The sequence below is a fragment of the Propithecus coquereli genome, unplaced genomic scaffold, assembly GCF_000956105.1.
Source record: "Propithecus coquereli isolate 6110/MARCELLA unplaced genomic scaffold, Pcoq_1.0 Scaffold47, whole genome shotgun sequence".
NCBI lineage: Eukaryota > Metazoa > Chordata > Mammalia > Primates > Indriidae > Propithecus > Propithecus coquereli.
Window position 1 is genome coordinate 3,796,554 of NW_012150507.1, and position 20,409 is coordinate 3,816,962.

The 20,409-nt window shown below is 37.8% G+C and overlaps 1 protein-coding gene across 4 annotated transcripts; it reads right to left on the reverse strand.

Moving 5' to 3' along the window:
* Positions 1-8,028: 8,028 nt before the first annotated feature.
* Positions 8,029-18,845, reverse strand: MOCS2 (molybdenum cofactor synthesis 2). 4 transcript variants are annotated; one of them, XM_012655308.1, is made up of 7 exons: positions 18,783-18,845; positions 17,544-17,665; positions 15,794-15,938; positions 12,831-12,958; positions 12,076-12,226; positions 11,050-11,173; positions 8,029-8,620 (listed from the first exon to the last, which is right to left on the reverse strand). In XM_012655308.1, the coding sequence occupies exons 3-7, from the start codon at positions 15,889-15,891 to the stop codon at positions 8,552-8,554; spliced, it is 570 nt and encodes a 189-aa protein (XP_012510762.1). In that variant the 5' UTR covers positions 15,892-15,938; positions 17,544-17,665; positions 18,783-18,845; the 3' UTR covers positions 8,029-8,551. The 4 variants fall into 4 exon arrangements, with proteins under 4 accessions (XP_012510762.1, XP_012510765.1, XP_012510764.1 ...); XM_012655309.1 differs by lacking the exon at positions 18,783-18,845 and adding an exon at positions 18,465-18,644 and having other exon boundaries at positions 8,037-8,620; XM_012655311.1 differs by lacking the exon at positions 17,544-17,665 and having other exon boundaries at positions 8,034-8,620; positions 18,783-18,824.
* Positions 18,846-20,409: the final 1,564 nt, after the last annotated feature.

Here is a 20,409-nt window from a genome sequence, read left to right on the forward strand (position 1 = left end):
TCCATGCATGACAAGTTTTAAAGAAAATATAACTTTCTCAACTTCTTTTGGGGAAAAAAAAATGCTGTCTTTAAAATGCTTGCCTGTAAACAACAACAACAAAAGTGGAAGTACCTGGTATAATAAATAAATATATATATAAAATTTATATTTTATATATATATAAGTACTTCCACTTACATATATAATTATCATGAATATTGATGTTAACAAGAGGGGGGGAAAACACAGGTTGTTTTTCAATTAATGCTGCTCATCCAAAGTTGCCACAGAGGATACTTTTAAGTGATAATTTTATTTATCAACTAGGTAAAATTTGCTTGGTTCCTTTCAGTGCACAGCTGCCTCTTCAGAGTCCCATCCTGCTTTAATTGCCAAAACTTGCTTGAATAACTGACCGGAGCTTAGAGTATAGCTCCTACTGAGGAAATCTCCATTTCAGTTGGGGTAGGGGCAGTTTAGAGGCCAAGGCACAAAACTTTGCTTAAAACACATAATAGAACAACATTTATGGTCAATTCCTGCCTGCCGGAGGCCGAGACCGTGACAGAGGAAAGAGAAGGAGGAAATTTCCTCCCCCTTTTAGGGTACACAACAGCTCCCTTTTAGGACTTGATTAGGTAGCTGGCAGGGACCTAGTGAATTTTTGAAAGATGAGTAATTTCTTTGGCAATGTTCCTTTCCCCTTACCGAACCACTCTCCCTCCTCCTGGAGCCCCCATATTATAGAAGCCTTCTGAAGCCTGCCTTCCTCTCCAATGGTCCAGAGTTGTCCGCCTTCCTTTACCCTTCATCCAAAATTCCCACTCCCTCAGGACAGCTGCTCTACACCAGATATTAGGAGGGAAAAACTCATCAACTGCCATGTGAGTTGTATTTAACTCACACTCGTTTTGAGCCCGGGGCCTCGTCAAGCATATGTAATTCACACGTCTCTTCACTTTGGAAGCTGCAAGAACTATTTTTCAAGTTGCAGATAACTCACACACAGAAAACAATAAAAAATAACAAATTGTTCATTAAATTAAAAAGGATCATTTTGTTTTTTAAGTTTTTATTCTATTTTTATAATAAAACACCGTGGCCTCATGGAAAAAAAAAATTTTTTCTAGTGTGGCAGTCAATGTGTTAATTCACAAACTTGTATGAATTACTGTATAAATCCCTTAACTTCAGGGAACTATTTTCATTTATTGCTAAACAAGTAAGAAAAATAAGCCTGAGTGAATTTCTAAATTTTGGAATTTCAGGCAGTGTAAACAAGTTAAAGTAAAATATCTCAGGATTTTGCAAGAAGTTACATACAAGGCATTGGAAACCATCAAATTAGCAGGTGCACGCTCTGTGCTTGTCTTGTTTCCAGAGTACTTCAACTTCCATAAGAATGAGTGTTCACTTTTGCAAGCTGGTGCAAAATGTAGATCCTATAATTCTTATTTGGTCAGAGTGGGATAAAGCCCAGTAATCTTCATTTTAACAAGCACCCCAGTCATTATGATGTAAATGGACCACACTGAGGAACCACCACCCATTTCTACTTTTTCCATCTTCTTTTCTCTACTCTTGAGCACACACATTCTCTAGGAAAAACCCGGAGGAAAAGGGCACAAGAAAGGGCAATGGGAACTATTTTGTCAGACACTACATACCTAAAGCTTTGAGGACAAGTCCTCGACTTCTATAAATTTCAGCATCTTCATTATAAAATGCGATGACTGGGCTGGAGCTCAGCAGTAGTGCTTTCAGTTTGAAAAGTCTATCATCTGGATTTCCTATAATACAAATAGAAAATCCTCCAAGAGTTTGACTTGGGAAAGACGTCAGAGGAAAACAGATATCTGCCATGTGCATATGAATGGCTGTGACTGCCCTCCTGGCCTGGCCCCTGCCAGCAGTCCAGAGCTATATGTACTGTTTAATGATTTACCTTGTGTTTGACAAAGCAAAACAAACAAGGAAAAAAAAATTAGCCATAAAACATCAGGGGTTTATAGCAAAACCAGCATGGTACTCTCTAGTCAGGTGTGCCAGAGCCCAATTCTTTTAACAGCTGTGTGAATTCACTGTTTCATTCCAACCAAAATTTTATTTAAAAAGAGCAGAGAAACTAGTCATTAGGTTGATAAAGAATATTTAACAAACCATGTAACTACTGTATATATACATACTAGTTTTCCAATGTGCTATACAAAGAAATATAGCACATCAGTCCTTTTATTTTATTCTGCCTCACCTTGCTTAGGTAAGTTCTAAACTAAGGTCACATACACACATTGAGCTTGGGAACTCTGGCTAAGACTTGCCTTAAGTAGTCAGCCTTAATTACACTGTTTCCAGGAAGTACTTGGATTACTATAAAGTAAAATATTATCCACTTGTCTCCCTCCACACCACTTATCACACCAGAGAAGTGTTTCTCTACCTGGGCACTATTGTCATTTTGGACTAGGTGGTTCTTCCTTATCGAGGGCTGCCCTGTGCCTTGTAGGATGTTTAGCAGCATTCCTGGCCTCTGTTAGAAGCCAGGTAGCATCCTCCCCCCGCAGTTGTGACTATCAAAAGATGTCTCCAGACATTGTCAAGTGCCTCCTGGGAGGAGTACTTCTCAAGCACTTTTAAGCAAAGGCAACTATTTATTAAGAAATTAAGGAGAACAAAACATTGTTTTAAAGGAAAGTTATGTCTTTCTATTCATATTATACTTTTGCTTTAAAAGTAAGTAGAGTAGAGGTTGTAAAAGATGTCATGTTAAAATTTCCATTTCATAAATGGTGTATAGACAAGGCCTATAGAATGAGATAAAAATTCTGAGTTGCTTCATGCATGGCTGCCACACAAGCATTATAAAATAGTAACATGGTAAAAGTAGCTTGATGAAGAAACTGCATTGAGATTTAAAATTGTGCATTACTCATTTCAGCAGCAAAGTAATAACTCCTAACTGGACAAAAATTTTTTCTAGCTGGCAATGTTATTAGTTCTGTAAAATAGTGAAAGTTATCTATTAACTGTGAAGAGTAAGGAAACTAAAGCAATTTATTATAATCTCACAAGTGATTATACTAAAAATTATTTTTTATAATATAGTTATCCTGATACATAGCTTTAACCCAATATATGAAAATTTCATAAATTAAGACATCATTAAACACAAGGGTAGAATTCCTTAAACGGAGCTCCCAGATCCATCTTTAATATTTCAATTTGCACATAAAACAATTGTATACACAACTTTCTAGGACTATGCCCTTCATGTACATTCAGGCATATTTGTTTTAATCAATTTGAAAGATTAATTTAAACATCTAGAGGTGAAAGATAAACACATAGGTAAATTTTGAAATAAATGAAAACATTAATTACTTCTTTGAACTTTAAAAATGAAAATGTAGCCATTAGGTAAATATAGTTTCATATGTACCTGATTTATTTTGACAGATGAAGTCAAAATATAAATGTATATATTGCACAACTGTGTTATAATTGTATATTTTTTAAAGAAGAAATTGTCTTGAATATTTTCCTTCAGACATAATGCATAAGTCTTTAAGATGTGATAAGTATATTTGCTGTTTTTGATTAAATGTGTATTGTTTTTTCTCTCCACTAAAACTATGAACATAAATATATGCATGTTTGTATATCAGGTTGCACAAATCATTTTGACTTCTGAGAAACAAAAATCAAATTGGAGTAGAAATTAACAAATTGTCTTTCTCATATCAAAGTGAGAGAATCAAACAGAAAAAGTTTTATTTAATTGTATACCACTCTTTTCATGCCACATTATTGAATATCATTAAAATTGTTTTGAAAATAAAGCTATTTTCTTTGGGTTTTCATTTTTACAACTTACACATTTTACTATATTTATGTATTCACTTGCTTCAGAACACATTCACGACTAAATTTAAGAAGACTGAGGATGTAACTAGCCATAGATATCCAGTCTGTTCCATTTCTAGCATTGACCACGAGCATGTTTCACAGGAGCCTTAAACTGCCTTCAGAGCTTACGGACTTAAGAGTAAAGTCTTGCTCCTAAAAGTGTGGTGCACGGCTAGGCAGTGCTGCATCACCTGGGCGCCTGTTACAAAACCCAGATCTCAGGTGCCACCCGGAACTACTAAATCCAAATTGGAAGTGAAACAAGATCCCCAGGTGATTCATATTACGCTAATGTTTGAGAAGCACTGCTCTAAAGCACAACTTACCTCTTCAAATAAAATGTACGATAGGAATAGAGAGGGAAAAACGTCAAACTCCTGCAGCATGCAAAAACATAGTCATCTGCACAGCTGTTTTTTTTTTTTAATTTTGGTAGTAAGAATGAGGGTTTAAATATTTTTATTTAAAGATTAGATATGCTGAAATGCATACACTGGAATTATAAAATAAGATACACATCGGGCTCACAGACTGCCATCACTGTACAGGTGGCAGATTAATGCAAAGGGTGGGTGGAAAGTGTGTAAGTGCCGCCATTTATACAGATGCACAAATGTCTCCCACCCGTTTATCAGGTGTTCTCTGCCCATCCCTGCCCATCCCAATTGTGGTGAACCCTCTCACAAGGGCAGCTTACTGCAGCACAACTACCAATAGTGTGTCTGGTTTAAATCTCACGTTAAAATACAACGTGGGAGAGCTGGGCATGGTGCTGGGGGCCTGTACTCCCAGCTACTCAGGAGGATGAAGCAGGAAGATTGCTTGAGCCCAAGAGTTCAAGCCCAGCCTGGGCAACAGGACTCCATTTCTTAAAAAATAAAATGTTCAACAGGAGCCTTAGTTGTTTGTTTGTTTTGTTTTGTTTTGTTTTCCCCACAGAGCAGGTTAGGGAATGCTGCTGAAGACCTGTATTAAAGCTACCATTTTGCCCCATAGAGTTAAGTGGAAAGTAATTTTATATTTACTCACTTTTTAAAAAGTAATTCCTTTTATTTATTCTACAGCATCTGTTAAAAACTACAAACGGCATTTTTTAAAAACTCCTCCCCCATTCTATCATAACTCTTTTAATATTTTAAACCAAGATGCCAATTAAAAGTTGGGCATCATCTTACACAAAAACAGGGCCTAATTTTCATTTATGGACCACTCCAGCCTTACTTTAAAGAAAATGGCTACTAAGCTGAACTTTTTGGTTTTGTGCAAAATAAAATCAAAGACTCATGTTGCTCTTACTATAGCCCTGCCTCTACCCCCCTCTGCTGGATGATCCGCCTAACTACATCACACAAGTCATTGCTACCTTAATACTAGACAGATGCTCAGTAACTATGTAAGATGTCATAGGATGGGAGTGGGGAAGGAAGTGGAGGAGGAAAGTTGGGCTGACCCATGCATTCATTTAGCCAGATACATTTCACATCTGTAAGCATTACAACTACACGTGTCAAATTTAATTTACACTATTTAACACCAATCGCAGCGGTATTCATTCAACAAATATTTGAGTGCATACAATAAACTCATGTATTGGTTAAGCATTGTAGTGACAAAGTCAAAGTCCCTGATGTCATGAAGTTTACAGTCTAGTGATGGCGATAAACTACTAGGTGTAGTACATCAAGTACCATAACAAAATACAAAGCAGAGGAAGGGGAGAGGACTTGTTTTAGATAGGTAGTCAGAGAAGGCTCTCGAAGGAGGTAACATTTAATCAGAGACTAAAATGAAGCAGACTATGGGAACACCTGGAGCAAGACAGGAGGTGAGGGCAGGCGGGGGCCCCTGTGTAGGACTGAAGGCCATGGTGAGGACTTTGAGGTCCTAGGGTATGATGAGCTACCAGAGGGTTCTGAGTAGTATGATGAATGATCTAAGCAGGAGAGGGAAGAGTGCCAACACAGGGCTGGTCCACAGGCCAAGGCAAAAGTCTAAGAGCAATGGATTGGAGGCTTGGACTATGGAAATGGCAGTGGAGTAAGGAACAAGGGACTGGATTCAAGATACATTCAGGAATCCATTTTCTAATTATTCAATAGGTTCATTCGGGGATCTGAGACCAATCCTCAAACTACTGGCTTCTTAATCACGATTTCTCAAAAAATACTGAAAATATATTGACTCTAAACATATCCAAAGGATGAAAATATCCACAGAACAGTTCACACACTGACCATCTGCTGTTACTTTCATCTAAAGATGATGAAATTCTTTTTTCATTCGGCCACCTGTTCAAATACTTGAAATTTTAATTTCCTACTTCTTGAGTGAACTTCTCTAGCAATCACACAAAGTCACAACTTCAAAGTGGCCTTGAAACCTGCAGGCAATCTGCTTAAAGGCTGATTTTTGGGGGGGGGGCCCTACTCTTCTAATTATTCGAGCAGCGAGGTTACAGGTATAGAAAGGCTACGTGTCAGAGTGATGCTGGCCCGTTAATATCTCAACCACCAATTAACTCTGCCGCTTACTCCTACGAAAGGGAGGATCAGTGAAGACCCTATCTAAGCCCAGTGCAATGCACAAAAACTTTCAAGGACATTCCATCCCAGTTCCTGCATGCCTCAGATTAACTTCTTAACCTCTGTATTGAAAACTTTAAAAGCGTAACAGTCTCAGTTCCAAACTTAGACTAAAGCCTACTTAATGAAGGCATGATTCTTTAAAAACATGTTTAAAGAATGTTGTTTCTTAAAAACACAATTACCCTCAATAAAGATCTTCTACAGAAATATTTGAGTCGAAAAAACTTGAAATCCACATATCTCATATTAACATTACATATAATAAACAAATACCACACTAACATGTGTGTGAAAGCCTACAAATGTCTGCAGTGGCCCAGTAACCCCATGGTAATGTGCTTTCAGATACAAGGTCCAACTTACTGTCCAACACCCAGCCCGTTCTCCAGGGAAGGTCGGGGGAAGGCAGAGGGTGGCAATGAATTGAGAGGGTAAGGCCGAGATCAGACAGGCAATCCCAACTCAGTAAAGGAAGTAGGTGGGGAGTTTGTCTGCCTTCCCAATATCCTTCTGACCTAGTCTCTCTGGATGGGCCAAGGAATAGGCACCAAGTAATCATGAGATTCCTAAAGTCAATGTGGCTGTGCTGTAGGTCCCAACCAGAGGCAGGATGCAGAGTCTTCCCCATGGCATTTAACACTGGTAGACACGGATCACTGGGTGAGTGCCTGGCACAGAACAGCGTTCAGTAAATGTGTTAAATAAATGAGTTCCCCAGGTAAAAACTGTTGTGTCTAAATGTAACAGGTATGATGACTAGGTTTTGAATTTGTCACAGAAACAAACAAAATAAAACCATTCAAGTGTCTAAAAGTATAGTTTTTGTTCTTAATATGCATAATGCAAATTTTGTGATGATGCCAACTGCTCAAATTATGCCTATATTTTATTACTTTAAGAACTATATGTGTATACTTGAAATTTGTAAAGAGAGTCAATCTGAAGTATTTCATCACACATTTAAAAAAAGTACTACGTGAGGTAATGAACATGTTAATTAGCTGGATTATGATAATCGATTCACAATGTATATCAAAACGTCACATTGTACACCCTATGTATAATTTTTGTCAAGTATACCTCAAAAAAGATGGAAAAAATTTTCAAATAAAACCAATAAGCGACTTATATACTCGTCTATCAAGATAGTATAAAGGTTGATCAATCAAAAATTAGATCATTGTTTAGTTTAAAAATCTTGCAGAAAATTTAATGACTTCATTAATCATAATGCTGCATAAGTAACCAAAAAGACAACTATCTGAAAATGCTTTAATAAATAACCATATAAGTTTCCTAATATTAATTTCATTAATATAATTTCCTTAAATGGTTGTGCGTCAAATTTTAAACATCGACTATGAACGACCTCATTTAGTTTTCCAACAATTTTATGCTGATTTACATTATTAATACAATATTAACAACTAATAAAATACAAAAAGTTTTATAGTAAAATTATAGACTCTGAAATACTAGAAATCTTCATATTTCCTACTTGAAATATTTTAGTTATTATCACTGAATTTAAAAATACAGGAAAAGACTATTTTTCGGCTTTTTAAATCATGAGTTTATTTAGTTTATTTTTTAGAATACATAAGTTCTGAAAATCTACAATATCAAGACTGTCTGATAATGACTTTTTATGCTTTCCAGTTCTGCCAACATTCCCATAATGCATCCCTGATAACAATGCTATCAACGGATTGGGGCCGGGGTGGGGAAGGCTCTTTCTAAGACAGTTAAAGTCAATGAGAAGGGTCCATACCTCAATATGAGTTGAGTTACAAGCAGAAATTAAGTCATGGAAGGATATGTCTACCAAAGACATCTTTCCTCACATTTAAATCATCCCATTTCTTCCCTAAAGTCCTTCCTCTATCTCTAGTTCCTAAATAACCACTCATTCTACATACCCATTTATTTTGCTTTTTTTTTCCGTTCTGTCCCACTGGTATAACATAAGAGACTGTACTTCAGAAAACTAGCTTAATTTGTGGAGAAGAAAAATAAAAATGTGATCAATAATAAAAGTTCAACAAATTTAAGATTTAGTGCTCTAAATACATAAGCGGTTAATCGTTGGTTGCCCAAAAGCACTCTTTGTTTCTTTTCCAAGATGATGATGACTCTTCATACATTTCCTAAAAAACAAGACCAATAACAGGTAATCAAAATAGATCATGTTAATAAATGAAAATACATTTGAATAACTCAGACAAATGAATATTACATTGTGAGACAGAGTAGCAAACAAAAGAAGCCAAGTTTGCTCATTTCTGCTCATTGCATCATTCACAAGGCCCCTAATCCTGTGAAGATGTGTAACTCTCCATGCAACAATGCTTTGAAGACCAAACAGGACAGAGCACACGGCCCCCTGCATCTCTTGTCTTGACTCACTATATTCCTTAAAAGACAAACGATCCTAGTCCTTGCCTTTCCTTAAGAAAACATCTGATGGAGTCAGTGAGTATACTTCTGTAATCTATAACCAGAGGTACTCTTACACACAAACCTTGATGTGATTCTGCTTTAATACAACTTCTAAGCAAGCTTAATGTGATTTTACTTGTACTGAACCCCCACCACCTGTTTATAAGCAGAGGGCTGAAACCACTGCTTTTGAGCAGTCTGACAGAACTGCTCTTGGGCTGTAAGACTTGGCCTTTAGTCCTCAGTAAGACATCTGAAAAAACTAACATTAATTCTTTATTGCAATTATTAGTTTTTTCTTTAATCAACAACATCTATTTCAATTTGCTCCTCTTTTAACAATCCAATGAACATGGATTGTATATGGCTCTCAGAACAGAAAAATGAATAGACATGTTCCCTACACTTAACGGCTCTCAATCCAATTGCAGAAATGACAGACAAGAAGCTTTAACAAGACAAGGTGCAACAACAGTAGGAAATAAACAATTCCATTTTGAGCCATGACAAGAGACAACATGCGCACGGTTATATAGGGAAAGATGGAAGGTCTTTAGTTTAACCGTTTCTCAATATGCTTTTCTAAAGGCGGGTGGGATATTTCCATTAGTGGTGAAGTTAAGTAACCACCTGCAAAAGTTCTTAAACAGGTGTGAGCTGTACTCCGGTGTGAGCTGTTCTGTGAAGTATGAGCCCTGCCTACCTGTCACCCACTTCCCTAGCACAGGCTAGGACTAGATCCAGACGAGAATTTAGATAATTTGTGGAAAGGAGGGAAGAAGAACATATCACTTTCCTCACTCTGCAGTCAGATTCCATTTCTATGGGGAGAGGAATCCAAATTCAACTGTCCTCTGAACACCTACACTTCCCCCAAATCTCCACGAACAGAGAAAAGCAAATAGCCCAGCTAGTCCTCAAAGCACAAGAAGAAGAATGTGCCTAACTTTTATCCCTTACCCTTATTTTCTGGGGCTCCCCCTCGTCTACTTTCTGTTGGCTTAATATCCATTCTTTCCTCCCTGGTAAAGAAAGCTATTCCTGCCCCAGCTTGAAGCTCATCTTGGAATGTTCTTTTCTACTTCTCCCTCTTCCAAGGCCAACGTCTGCCTCATATTCTATTGAAATTGTAGCAGCCTTTTTCATAGCCAAGCAACCACATATCTGAGCTTCACCAAGTTTCCTGTCACATATTCTATCCTCTATCCCAAAGTATTCCCTTATAACAGTTGGTTTCAGGTTTTATTCAGAAAACATGGTCACGAAATTACCAAGGCTTTGGTTCAGAGTCCAACTTGCTTATCTCTAACACTGACTGAAGCTCCTGTGAAGGACAGGAGACTCACCCTTTAAAAGCCCTGGCCCTCTGCTCCAGTCTTCTGATCTACTGAGCTGTTCATTAATTCCTCAGCTTTGCTGTCAGCCACAATGCTGTGGACAATTCTAGACATTGAAGTGTAGTTACACATGTGCAAGCATGCAACAATCCCACTGTTGGTGTTACTACACCATGGGAGAAGTGAGGGAGTTGGGTCTTTTCATCCCTTCAGAATGCTCTATTTAGCCAGAGAATTGCTTCCTCTTATTGACTGGTTTGACTTATTGACAGAAAACAAGGTGGAATTTCCTATTTATGTTTTTAAATCCACCTGCTATGCATTTTCTCAGAGATGGTGATATCTTACCTTTTTTTCCCCTAAAAAGATGAAGCTCTAGGAAAAAGGCTCTTTTACCTTGAGAAATTTCTATTTTAGCCATTGCCTAAATAGCTAGGCATTTTTCCCACTTTCCAGAAGAAAGACCCTCTAATCAAGGGAATTCCAATTCAAGGGAAATGACTTCATATATGAACTACAGGAACAGTCCAGCCTAGGAATTCTAACTGTTACCACTTATTGAGACTTAGGCTGTGCCATGCATTCATTCTCTGGAGCATGTATTTTTCATGCTTAACAAACCTGGGAAAGGAGGTATTACATAAACACTTTTTTTCACAGATAAAGAAAATAAGGTTCTATAGTCAGAGAAGGCACATAAATACAAATACTGTATGCACTCTTATTCCTCACCCTTTAATCTAAGAATTCCTGAGAAACATCAGGTCCACATGGCAAAATGAGATATTTTCTTAACTTACCTTTTTCCATATGGGCACCTTGGCTTTTAAATTATCAATGGCATAATTCACAGCTTCAAGGGATGCAGCCCTATGGGCTGAGGACACAGCAATGATTATACTTGCTTCTGACACTGGAACCAAGCTTTAACAAGATGAGGAAAAACATTTACCATCACCTCTGAATCTAGGTATTAAAGAATCTGCTACACACATAGAAAAAATATCCAGTTACGCATTCTTAGAATTATACTGTAGTTCTATTCTACTTAAACATTCAGTTTAGTTAGAAAACAGTAATTCATTCCAGTAGCATTCAGCACAGGAGATGCTGAAGCTGATGTTGTGGTCAAATTGTCAGCATCTATCCACTAAACCTGTCTGATGGGCACCAAGAAGAAAGGGTCCTTTCATTGAATCAGCAAACATCTGACTCAAACAAACAAGGCACAGTGCCAAGTAATGCCCAGAGATACAAAGTTACCACCTGACAAGAATAACACAGAATTTTAAAAAAATCAATAAATATTAGTAGAATTGGTAACATTAACCACTAACAAAACTACTAGTTATTAATAAAATTATAATTATTAATAACAAAATAACTAATAAAATATGAAACACATAGGCTCAACTGCTGGCTTCTTTTCAAAGCCAAGAACTCTTCTCTTTTTAGTGGTACAAAAAGGCAAACTAATGACTTTCAAAGGCATTTACATCAAAAAGAATCTATAAGAGACTGTCATATGAACAGAGATCAGACCACAGAACACTCTCAAAAAGGTCTCGAGGCCTTTAGTATACATTAAGGTCCAGGGCCTGAAAGTCCAGACACAAATGCACTTTGTTACAGCACTAGGGGCAACAAGCGCTCTCCCTGTGTTACAACCAACAGGCAGTCACTAAAGGTACTAAGAGCAGTCCCTATGTCCTCCAAACCTTCCTCTCGTGGTAATAAAGAATTCCTAAGAAAGATTCAAGAGTCAGAATTAGTGCACAGATAGACAGCAACATATTCAGTTTTTAAATTGATAAAGGAAAGCATACCCAAGTCTGTGGAACACTGCTATGTGTTTCACTGACCATTTCTGCCTAATTTCACTACAAATCTTTCTGACTTCATTTTCTGCCATAGGTAGGTAAGCTTCGTATTCTAAGTTAATGACTTTTTTCCCTTCGAAGTTATTTCTTGTAGTCCCTAAAAAAAAGCAAAAAAAAAAAAGAGAAAACAATTAAATAAAGATTTTCCCTACAATAGAAATAGCACATTAATAGAATTAAAAAGGATTATTTCTGAATAGTGAACAAGTACCATACCAATTTGTCTAAAAATTACTTTAAAATTTCTAAAAACAAAACTTACTAGGAAAACAAAAGATAATTATCACAAAAATGATATGCAAATAAAATAACAATGATTAAGTAAGCTTACTTAAAACACTCATATGACAAACCAGGCCATATATTCCTTTTCTAACAGTATTTGATACATAAAAGGAAAATATTTATGTGTCAGGATTATTATCAAGTACATTTTTACCTCAATATTTGGAAAATATAAAATTCTCTCTTCTAACAATGGCCTTTATCCTACTTTTTAAAGATGCCTTGTAATTTAATATGGGTTAATTCAAATCTACTAAAACAAATAAGAACTAAAAAAATTTTCCACCTACCACCATAAGTAATCTTGGTTTATCCCTCAGTATCTAAAAATCCTCTATTAACACTGAGCATGGGAAGCACTTGCTAATTTCTATTATCTTGTGCAATTAATAGATGCTGTGAAAATTATAACTCACCTACAAACAAGGATACTGCACCACAGAGTGGAGAAATCACCAACTGTGAGACTTCATCTACTGAAAGTTTCTTGGCAGTGAATTTTATTATCTCTTTCGGTTTCTCTTCAACTTCATCCATCTCTCTCCTAGAAATAAGATGTCAGTAAACCTTAACTCTAGTACCAGGGGCAAAACATTCAACTTACAGGCTGTTTCAATTTATATTTTTTCTATGTTATGTGGACCTAAAAGGAAGAGGCTGAGGCACAAAATATGAAGAGTTTACCTAAGCCAAAATGAGGACAGCTGCCCGGGACATTTCTAAGTCGCCTTTGTTGCAAGCAGGTTTTTAAAGGGAAAGAAAACAAGGAGGGGGCTGATACAAAGTTGTCTGACACAAATTCCCATTGGTTCGGAGATGACATTGACTGGCTATACACTGCTGAACTATGGGGGACGAGCTGTGATATCCAGTGTATAGCATTTTATGGCTGCTGTTTCATTCCAGTGTCTCTCTGGTCCTGATAATTTAAACAGGCTCACATTCCTCAGATAAAAAGTTTCTTTTCTCCTCCCCTCCACCCCCCCACAATTAGATGTGATAGGAGGCATGATTTGACCTGAATGATAAGTGTAAAATGTTAGCAAAACTCAACATATTTATAAATATCCCTAATGAATCGAGCATAATGTAAAAAAGGAATTCACCATTAATATGATCAGTAAAGTATAATCTATTTCATATGACAATGTATTCCAAATTCTATAATTGCTACTAATATCTCCCATCATGGTACAACTGAGATATTGCCACCTTCATCTACATGCCCACCACGTCTAACTGCTATGTTACCAAGCACCACACCTAGAACTGCCTTTGCCTTTATCCATAAAGGAAAGGGGGAGAGCAGAAGTGATGGTGATTCTACAGGAACTGGGTTCCTTTTATGACCTGGCACAACCCTAGTTAAGTAACTGAGGAAATAACGGAATGCATTCCATTATCTATTCACCGGGTGTTGTGCAAAGCCCTTTGCCATGCATTTCTCATTTAATTCATCAAACATTATATACTCAAGGGCCATTATTACATACTCACTAAGTGCCAGAGACTAAGGCCAGGCACCAGATATTGACCAGGGAACAAAAGCACAGGCTCCTTTCCTCAAGGTACTTGTATTCAAATGGGACAACCAAAGCAGTAAATATGAATTACAAATAGGGATAAGTTAAGGAAATAAACAAGTACTGAGTCAGTGTATGGGGCCTGGGGGAGAGACTATTTAAGATCTCTCTCAGGGGGTAACATCAGAAACTGAGACCCGAAAGAAAGCAATCATGTAAAGAAAAAGGGACCCCAGGAAGAGTGAGTGTGTGGCAAATTCTGAGGCTCTGGGGCAAGAAAGATCAGGACATGCTCCACAACCTAAGAGCAAGGGACAGAACAGGACAGACTGAGGCTGGACAGATAGGCAGAACCTTGCAAGCTATGAGAAGCATAATTATAAATTCTTTGAGGTTTTATCTGAACCGAGAGATGAGAAAAGGAAGGTTCGGAGACATTAAGGACTCACTCAAGGTACTGAAATTCCAACCAAGGAATCTTAATAAATCCAATGTTCCTTCCCTATCTCCTTCCAACTACTGAAAAGAAAAGCACAATTATTCATATACCACGGGATTCCAGGATTTATCACCTGCTGTTCAGCCACCTGAGCTTCTTCTACCTCTTTTTCTTGCAATAAGATATAGGCAACCCAAATGTGGTCTACGAGCTTCGAACCATACTGAGTTCCCACAACTTCTGATTTTACAATAAAACCTAGCTGGCAAGTTCTAAAATTACATAATACCAATCCTGCCAAACATACTCAAACAACACACAGTGTTTTTGAGTGATCTTTCCAAAGAACAGCTGTAATCATCACAAACACAAACAACCCTTTTATGGCAGCCCATAGTTTTCTGAAGGGCAATCTGCTTTACAGATCTATACTTCATTTTTTTGTGGCACTGCTCTCCAGGAGGGTAGGGGAAAAAAATAGGTGAAAGAAATAAACAAGCATCCTTGGCTTATTCCTTTCTTTAATGGAACTAAGTGTTTGCCATTCAGCATGATATTTATTCCTGATTTTGGATAAAAATCCTATCAAAAGGTCTGTCATTTCTGACTTACCGAGAGGTTTTTGTTTTTTTTTTTTAAATAAGGGATGACTGTTAATTTCTACATTATTTATTCTTCAGTTGACAATAAATTAAGCCTCATTCGATCTGTCTGTACTTAAGCGTGATCTTTCCAGACTAGACTGAAGAATGTTTTTTATACATTATCCTACTCAAATATGGACTAAGTTGCTTAGAAAGAAAAAAAGATGGCATAGCTCATAGAGCCACCTGCAACACAGCTACGATAATAAAGTTTTTCCTTTAAACCTAAACAATGGTTAGCTTTCTTTTCAAGCACAGTGATCTTTTGACTACCTAGTTGTACAATTTTTCTACATTTCTCTGTGCCCCGGAGAGCTAAAATCTACCATTAGAGAGCACATTTGCAAAAAAGTAAACAAAGAGTCCAATAATGAGTTCAAATGTTGGCTCTGCCACTTATTAGCTATAGGATCAAAGGCAAGTTTTTTAGCTCTTCTGAATTTGTTTTCCTACCTGAAAAATATGGATAGTAACACTCCACTGTCTGGTACTGTGCCTGACACATAATAGGATTTCAATAAGCCATGTTAAATGAACCGAATAAACACACGAAACTGATATTAAATTAAACTGCTTACAATAGAGTTGCTGCAGAGAAGGTAAGTAGGTATTCACAAGTCTGTCTGCACCAGCAAAGAGTTGCTGCATCAACAACTGCTTGATAAAGACACACTTGCAAAGACTATACAAACAAATTAAGCAACCCACATACAAATTACCATCTGTATGGCCCTTCTATACAACACTGGTAAAGAAAAACAAATCTCACATACCTAGATGGTTCAAAAGCACTACCCTCCACTAATGGGGGGGATAATGGCAATTTCGTCTCCTGGTTGAAGCAAGAGGAGCTGATCTCCAAGCTCGACATATTCTTGACGAACAGCAAATATCACCTGATCTCTAATATCAGCCAATCTGAAGGGGAAAAAGTATGATTAGAAGTATCAATGCTGTGATAGACCTCAAATCTCTTCAACTGCAATTAAAGATATTACATAAATATTATTCTCTAAGGCAGACATGGTGGTTCACACCTATAATCCCAGCACTTTGGGAGACAGAGGTGGGAAGGTCATTTGAGGCTAGGAGTTTGAGATCGGCCTGGGCAACAGAGTGAGATCCATCTCTACAAAAAAATTTTAAAAATTAGCTGGTTATGGTGGTGCATGCCTACAGTACTAGCTACTCTGAAGGCTGAACTGGGAGAATCACTTGAGCCCAGGAGTTCAAGGTTACAGTGAGCTAGAATCGCATCACTGTACTCTAGCCTGGGCAACTGAGTGAGACCCTACCTCTTAAAAAAAAAAACAAATACTGTATAAAGTATCACTAAATTTACTAATTAAATTAACTCATATTCTGTGGAGAAACGACATATCAACTGAAGAACATACTTATTCATTGCAAAGAACATATTAAACTGCTAACAATTCCTTATTAGATGCTACGTGTCTTGGAAAATTAAACAAACCAAAAACCCACTAGACTGGAGGCAACATTCAAACCAGATCAAAAGAAAAGAAAAATTTCCTAATAAGTACGTGGCCTTTCCAGGGGCCTTCTGTCTACATGCACAAGCATTCTAAGTATAGCTAGGAAGTTTCCCACAAGACCAGGTATCTCCCTGCAGGTAAAAGTTTCAAAGTAAAGTAGAACAGAGGCCCCATCATGTTTCATTAGTTATGAAGCCACTTGTGAGAGCAACTCAAAAGACAGTTTCCTTTTAAATATGCAATATGGAGTATCTTTTATATAGCCCGAGAACTTCTAGGTTAAACATCTATATAGACTTATGTGACACCATTAATATTCTTAGAACACCATGGAATAAGACACTTTTATAACTTGTCCCAAAAAGGCTGAGGTATGAATGACAGCACTAAAACTATACATTTTTCAAAATCAGAAGAAAAAAAAAATCAAATATAGCAAAAACTCAGCAGCATCTAGGATTTGCTGTAGCTCATTTTTCTTTTAATCTCAGAAATTTTTATTCTGAGTTCTCTAAAGAGAGGGGCAGGACAAAGAAGTTAAAGCACAGATATTTTTTGAGATGGGGTCTTACTATGTTGCCAGCGTTGGCTCTAACTCCTAGGTTCAAGTGATCCTCCCACTTCAGTCTCCTAAGAAGCTGGGATTACAGGCCCATGCCACTGTGCCCAGCTAAAGCACACATTTTTAACAGAATTTGTAACAGTTTCATTTAATGTTATAAAAATGCAGAATCTACATTTTCAGTATTTTGTAAATTATGAAAGAAGATACAGTCATGTCCCTCTGGGAGTATTCCAGCTCACTGTGGTTTTTTTTCAGTAAAATATCTTTAATCTTCCTTAAGAAATTGTGCATTTCTAAATATGAGAGTTTTAAGTTTTCATGAGTAGTTCCAGAAAAATACAACTAATGGCCTTTTTGACACTAAACATGGAAATAACAATTAGCCCTTTTACTTTTAACATTTATATATTTTTAAAATATTAAAAAATGTTAATCATATGCATTCTACAAAATTTTAACTACCCACGATGTCGATTTTCTATCTCTTTCCACAGCTGTAGTGCTTTTATTTCTTGTGGCACAAAAATGGTCTCTGAATGAACTCCTGTTATTTCAGCACTTTTTGCAAAATACAATACTTCAACCTGAAAGGAGAAAAAATGCTTTTAATAATAACTCATGGTCCTTTTTCGACTGTCCAGGTTGAGAAGTTACAAGGTTAACTCATTTTCCAAATGTATTACTTTAATCAAAAACAAATTTTATATGTTAGAGAAAATTAAATTGCCCATAAAAAATTTGCAGTATACCTACAAGTTCAAATTTTGAAAAACTGTTATGTTTTAAGCACAATTCAAATTTCTAGATGCCTTTAGCTTTAAAAACTTAAATATTGCCATAATTAAAATCCTAAATATTTATCTTCTTCGAAAACATCTTAAGCCTGTCTTTAACTGACAGAAAATTATACCGTCTTTTATAAACACTTAGGCAGTGAACAAATGTCTAAGTAAAGAGATGAATTACACAAATAAAATAAATGACCAAATCTGCAAAAAACTTCTTTCAAGGGTTGTCAAACGACCTTTGATTCTAGTCTACATCACACTGGACCCAGCAGCTGTGGTTTTAGTTATTCAACATCCAAAACCTGACAAGTGGGTTTGAAATACAGGATAAACTAGTATTTCCTAGGACAAACCTGTGCAATCAGCGTGATATCTAAGGGATCCCTTTTTTTCGTTTTTTTTTCCCCAAGGATCATGGCTTGTTGGAATCTAAGGAATCTCATTAAGACAGCCTATCTGCCACTCAGTATAAATTATTCTCTACGAAATAATCACACGTTTGCAAATAATCAAGGGTTTGTAAATCCATAGGTGAGGCACATTTCTTCATAAGAAATCTTAATTAGGTGCATTTCTTTTTAGATTAAAAATTTACCTTCGTCAAAACAAATATCTGAAAAAGCGAGGGCCAGAAAAGGTCAAGGAGCCCTCAGAAACGAGCCTGTCCTTGATGCTGTGACCCAGAAACCAACAGTTCACCGAGGAGACCAGATTTTTGTTGAGGTGGCCGGAGCAAAGCCCGGAAACCAGGGGGGCCGCCGCAGTGGCAGTGGCAGGCCCGAACCGAAGGCACCGCCGGCGAGTGCGTGTCGGAGGTCGGGGGAAGGTCTGACTGACCAGGGCCGGGTCCCTGGGGGAAGGGGCGGGGCAATCTCGTCCGGGAGGGCCCCGCACCCGCACCTCTAACCCTTACCTGGCAATGGGGCACCATCGCGCCCGGACCTCTGGACCGGATTACCGCCGCAGAGGCCCAGGCTCCGGGCCGACCCAGAGCGCAGGCGCAACCTGACGGCGCTCTACCCCGTCCTGCGCGCGCACGGAGCATGCGCACAACTAGCTCCGTGCGGCTGGCACACGGCAATCCCTACCCTCACCTCCACCCCCACCCTCGCCCCGCTCTGGCTGTTCCCACTCTGGACAGCTCCACGAAAAGATTAGTTTTCACCCGCAGTTGGGTCGTAGTGGCGAGAGTGAGTAATAAATGTGGAAATGGAAGAAAAGCTGACCATACATGCTTCTCACTCCAGGAGGAAGGTCGTGGTGCTGGAGAGCAGACGCCAGACTCCCCTGAAACTTCACCTACGTTACAGAGACGTAGCTAATAACTTGCTCACCTAATTTAGGCTTCTCTTTGACACTTTTATTGACCCCGCCATCCGGTATATGATTAGTGTTCCTTGAAAACTTACAACATCGCCTTACCAGAACATTCAAGCTCTATCAGATTGACACTTCGCCTGTTCACTAGCTGCGCAGTAATTTGTCCGCATACTGCCCATCCAATATTCCCGACTTCTCACCAAGAACTCTCGGCTTTAAATTGCTTGCGCAGTTACGTGGATATGTGAGGCATCCCTTGGAGCTAACATTAATGGTAACTCCTTGTACTAAGTGTTATACTAGGGATGTATGTTACATTTCATGGGCGAAAGGGAAAAGTGGCTGAGTCACCTGAGGAGTGTGCTCCAGGAGCTCTCACCAAGGAGCACGTGAGCTAAATCTGCTAGAACAGTAACAGCAAATGACACAGTGGAGGTAGGAGGTGAGGGAATTTTTCTTGCCTGTACCAAGCCACAGGGATATAAAGTAGCATAGTGAGTTTACAGAAGGACGAATAGTTGGCAAGGTGGACATGCCCCCTGCAAAGACATGATGAGAAGTGAGGCTGGAGACACCAGGTAGAAGCCCTTGGTAGGAAAAAATGGCAAGGACTGAATAACACCAACATATATTCTGGTGAAGTTGCTAAATATCAAGGATAAAAAATTATATTCACATCTAGGCATAAAAACAAGGAAATCGTAACAGTGGCCTTAGATGCCTAGGTGGCATGTGAGGCCAGAAGATGGTGACGTACAGTATCTAAACAAGACTGAGAACAAAAGCATGACTCAAAATGTTATGTAGAGCCAAAATGATGTTTATAAAGGCCAGAGCCTAATATTCTTAAACCTGCAAAAACTGAAAAAATGAAATTACCATGAACCCTTCTTTAAAAATTCTTCTTCACACCACCCGAAGGATGGACATATTTAAAACTCGGACTTGGTGGGGGAGGGGGCAAGGGCAACATACGTAACCTAAACACCTGTACCCCCATAATATGCTGAAATTTAAAAAAAGAAAAATTCTTCTTGAGCAAAAAATCCACTCAGTCAAGACAGTAATCAGTATAATTAACTCAGTATTAAAGACATTAATAGTAAAAACAAAAATCTAAAGAAAAAACACTGGCAGTAGATTTTAATCCATTCAAACAAAACAAACACATCAATTGTGGGATTATGGTTATAGAATAAAATGTAAATGACATTAGAATA

Coding starts and splice junctions, on each gene's coding strand:
- MOCS2 (XM_012655308.1), bottom strand. CDS start 15,891: ATGTCGAGCTTGGAGATCAGCTCCTCTTGCTTCAACCAGGAGACGAAA. Junction 12,227..12,830: donor TGCAGTATCCTTGTTTGTAG/GTGAGTTATAAT, acceptor GCTTTTTTTTAG/GGACTACAAGAAATAACTTC. Junction 11,174..12,075: donor GCAGTGTTCCACAGACTTGG/GTATGCTTTCCT, acceptor ATCTTGTTAAAG/CTTGGTTCCAGTGTCAGAAG.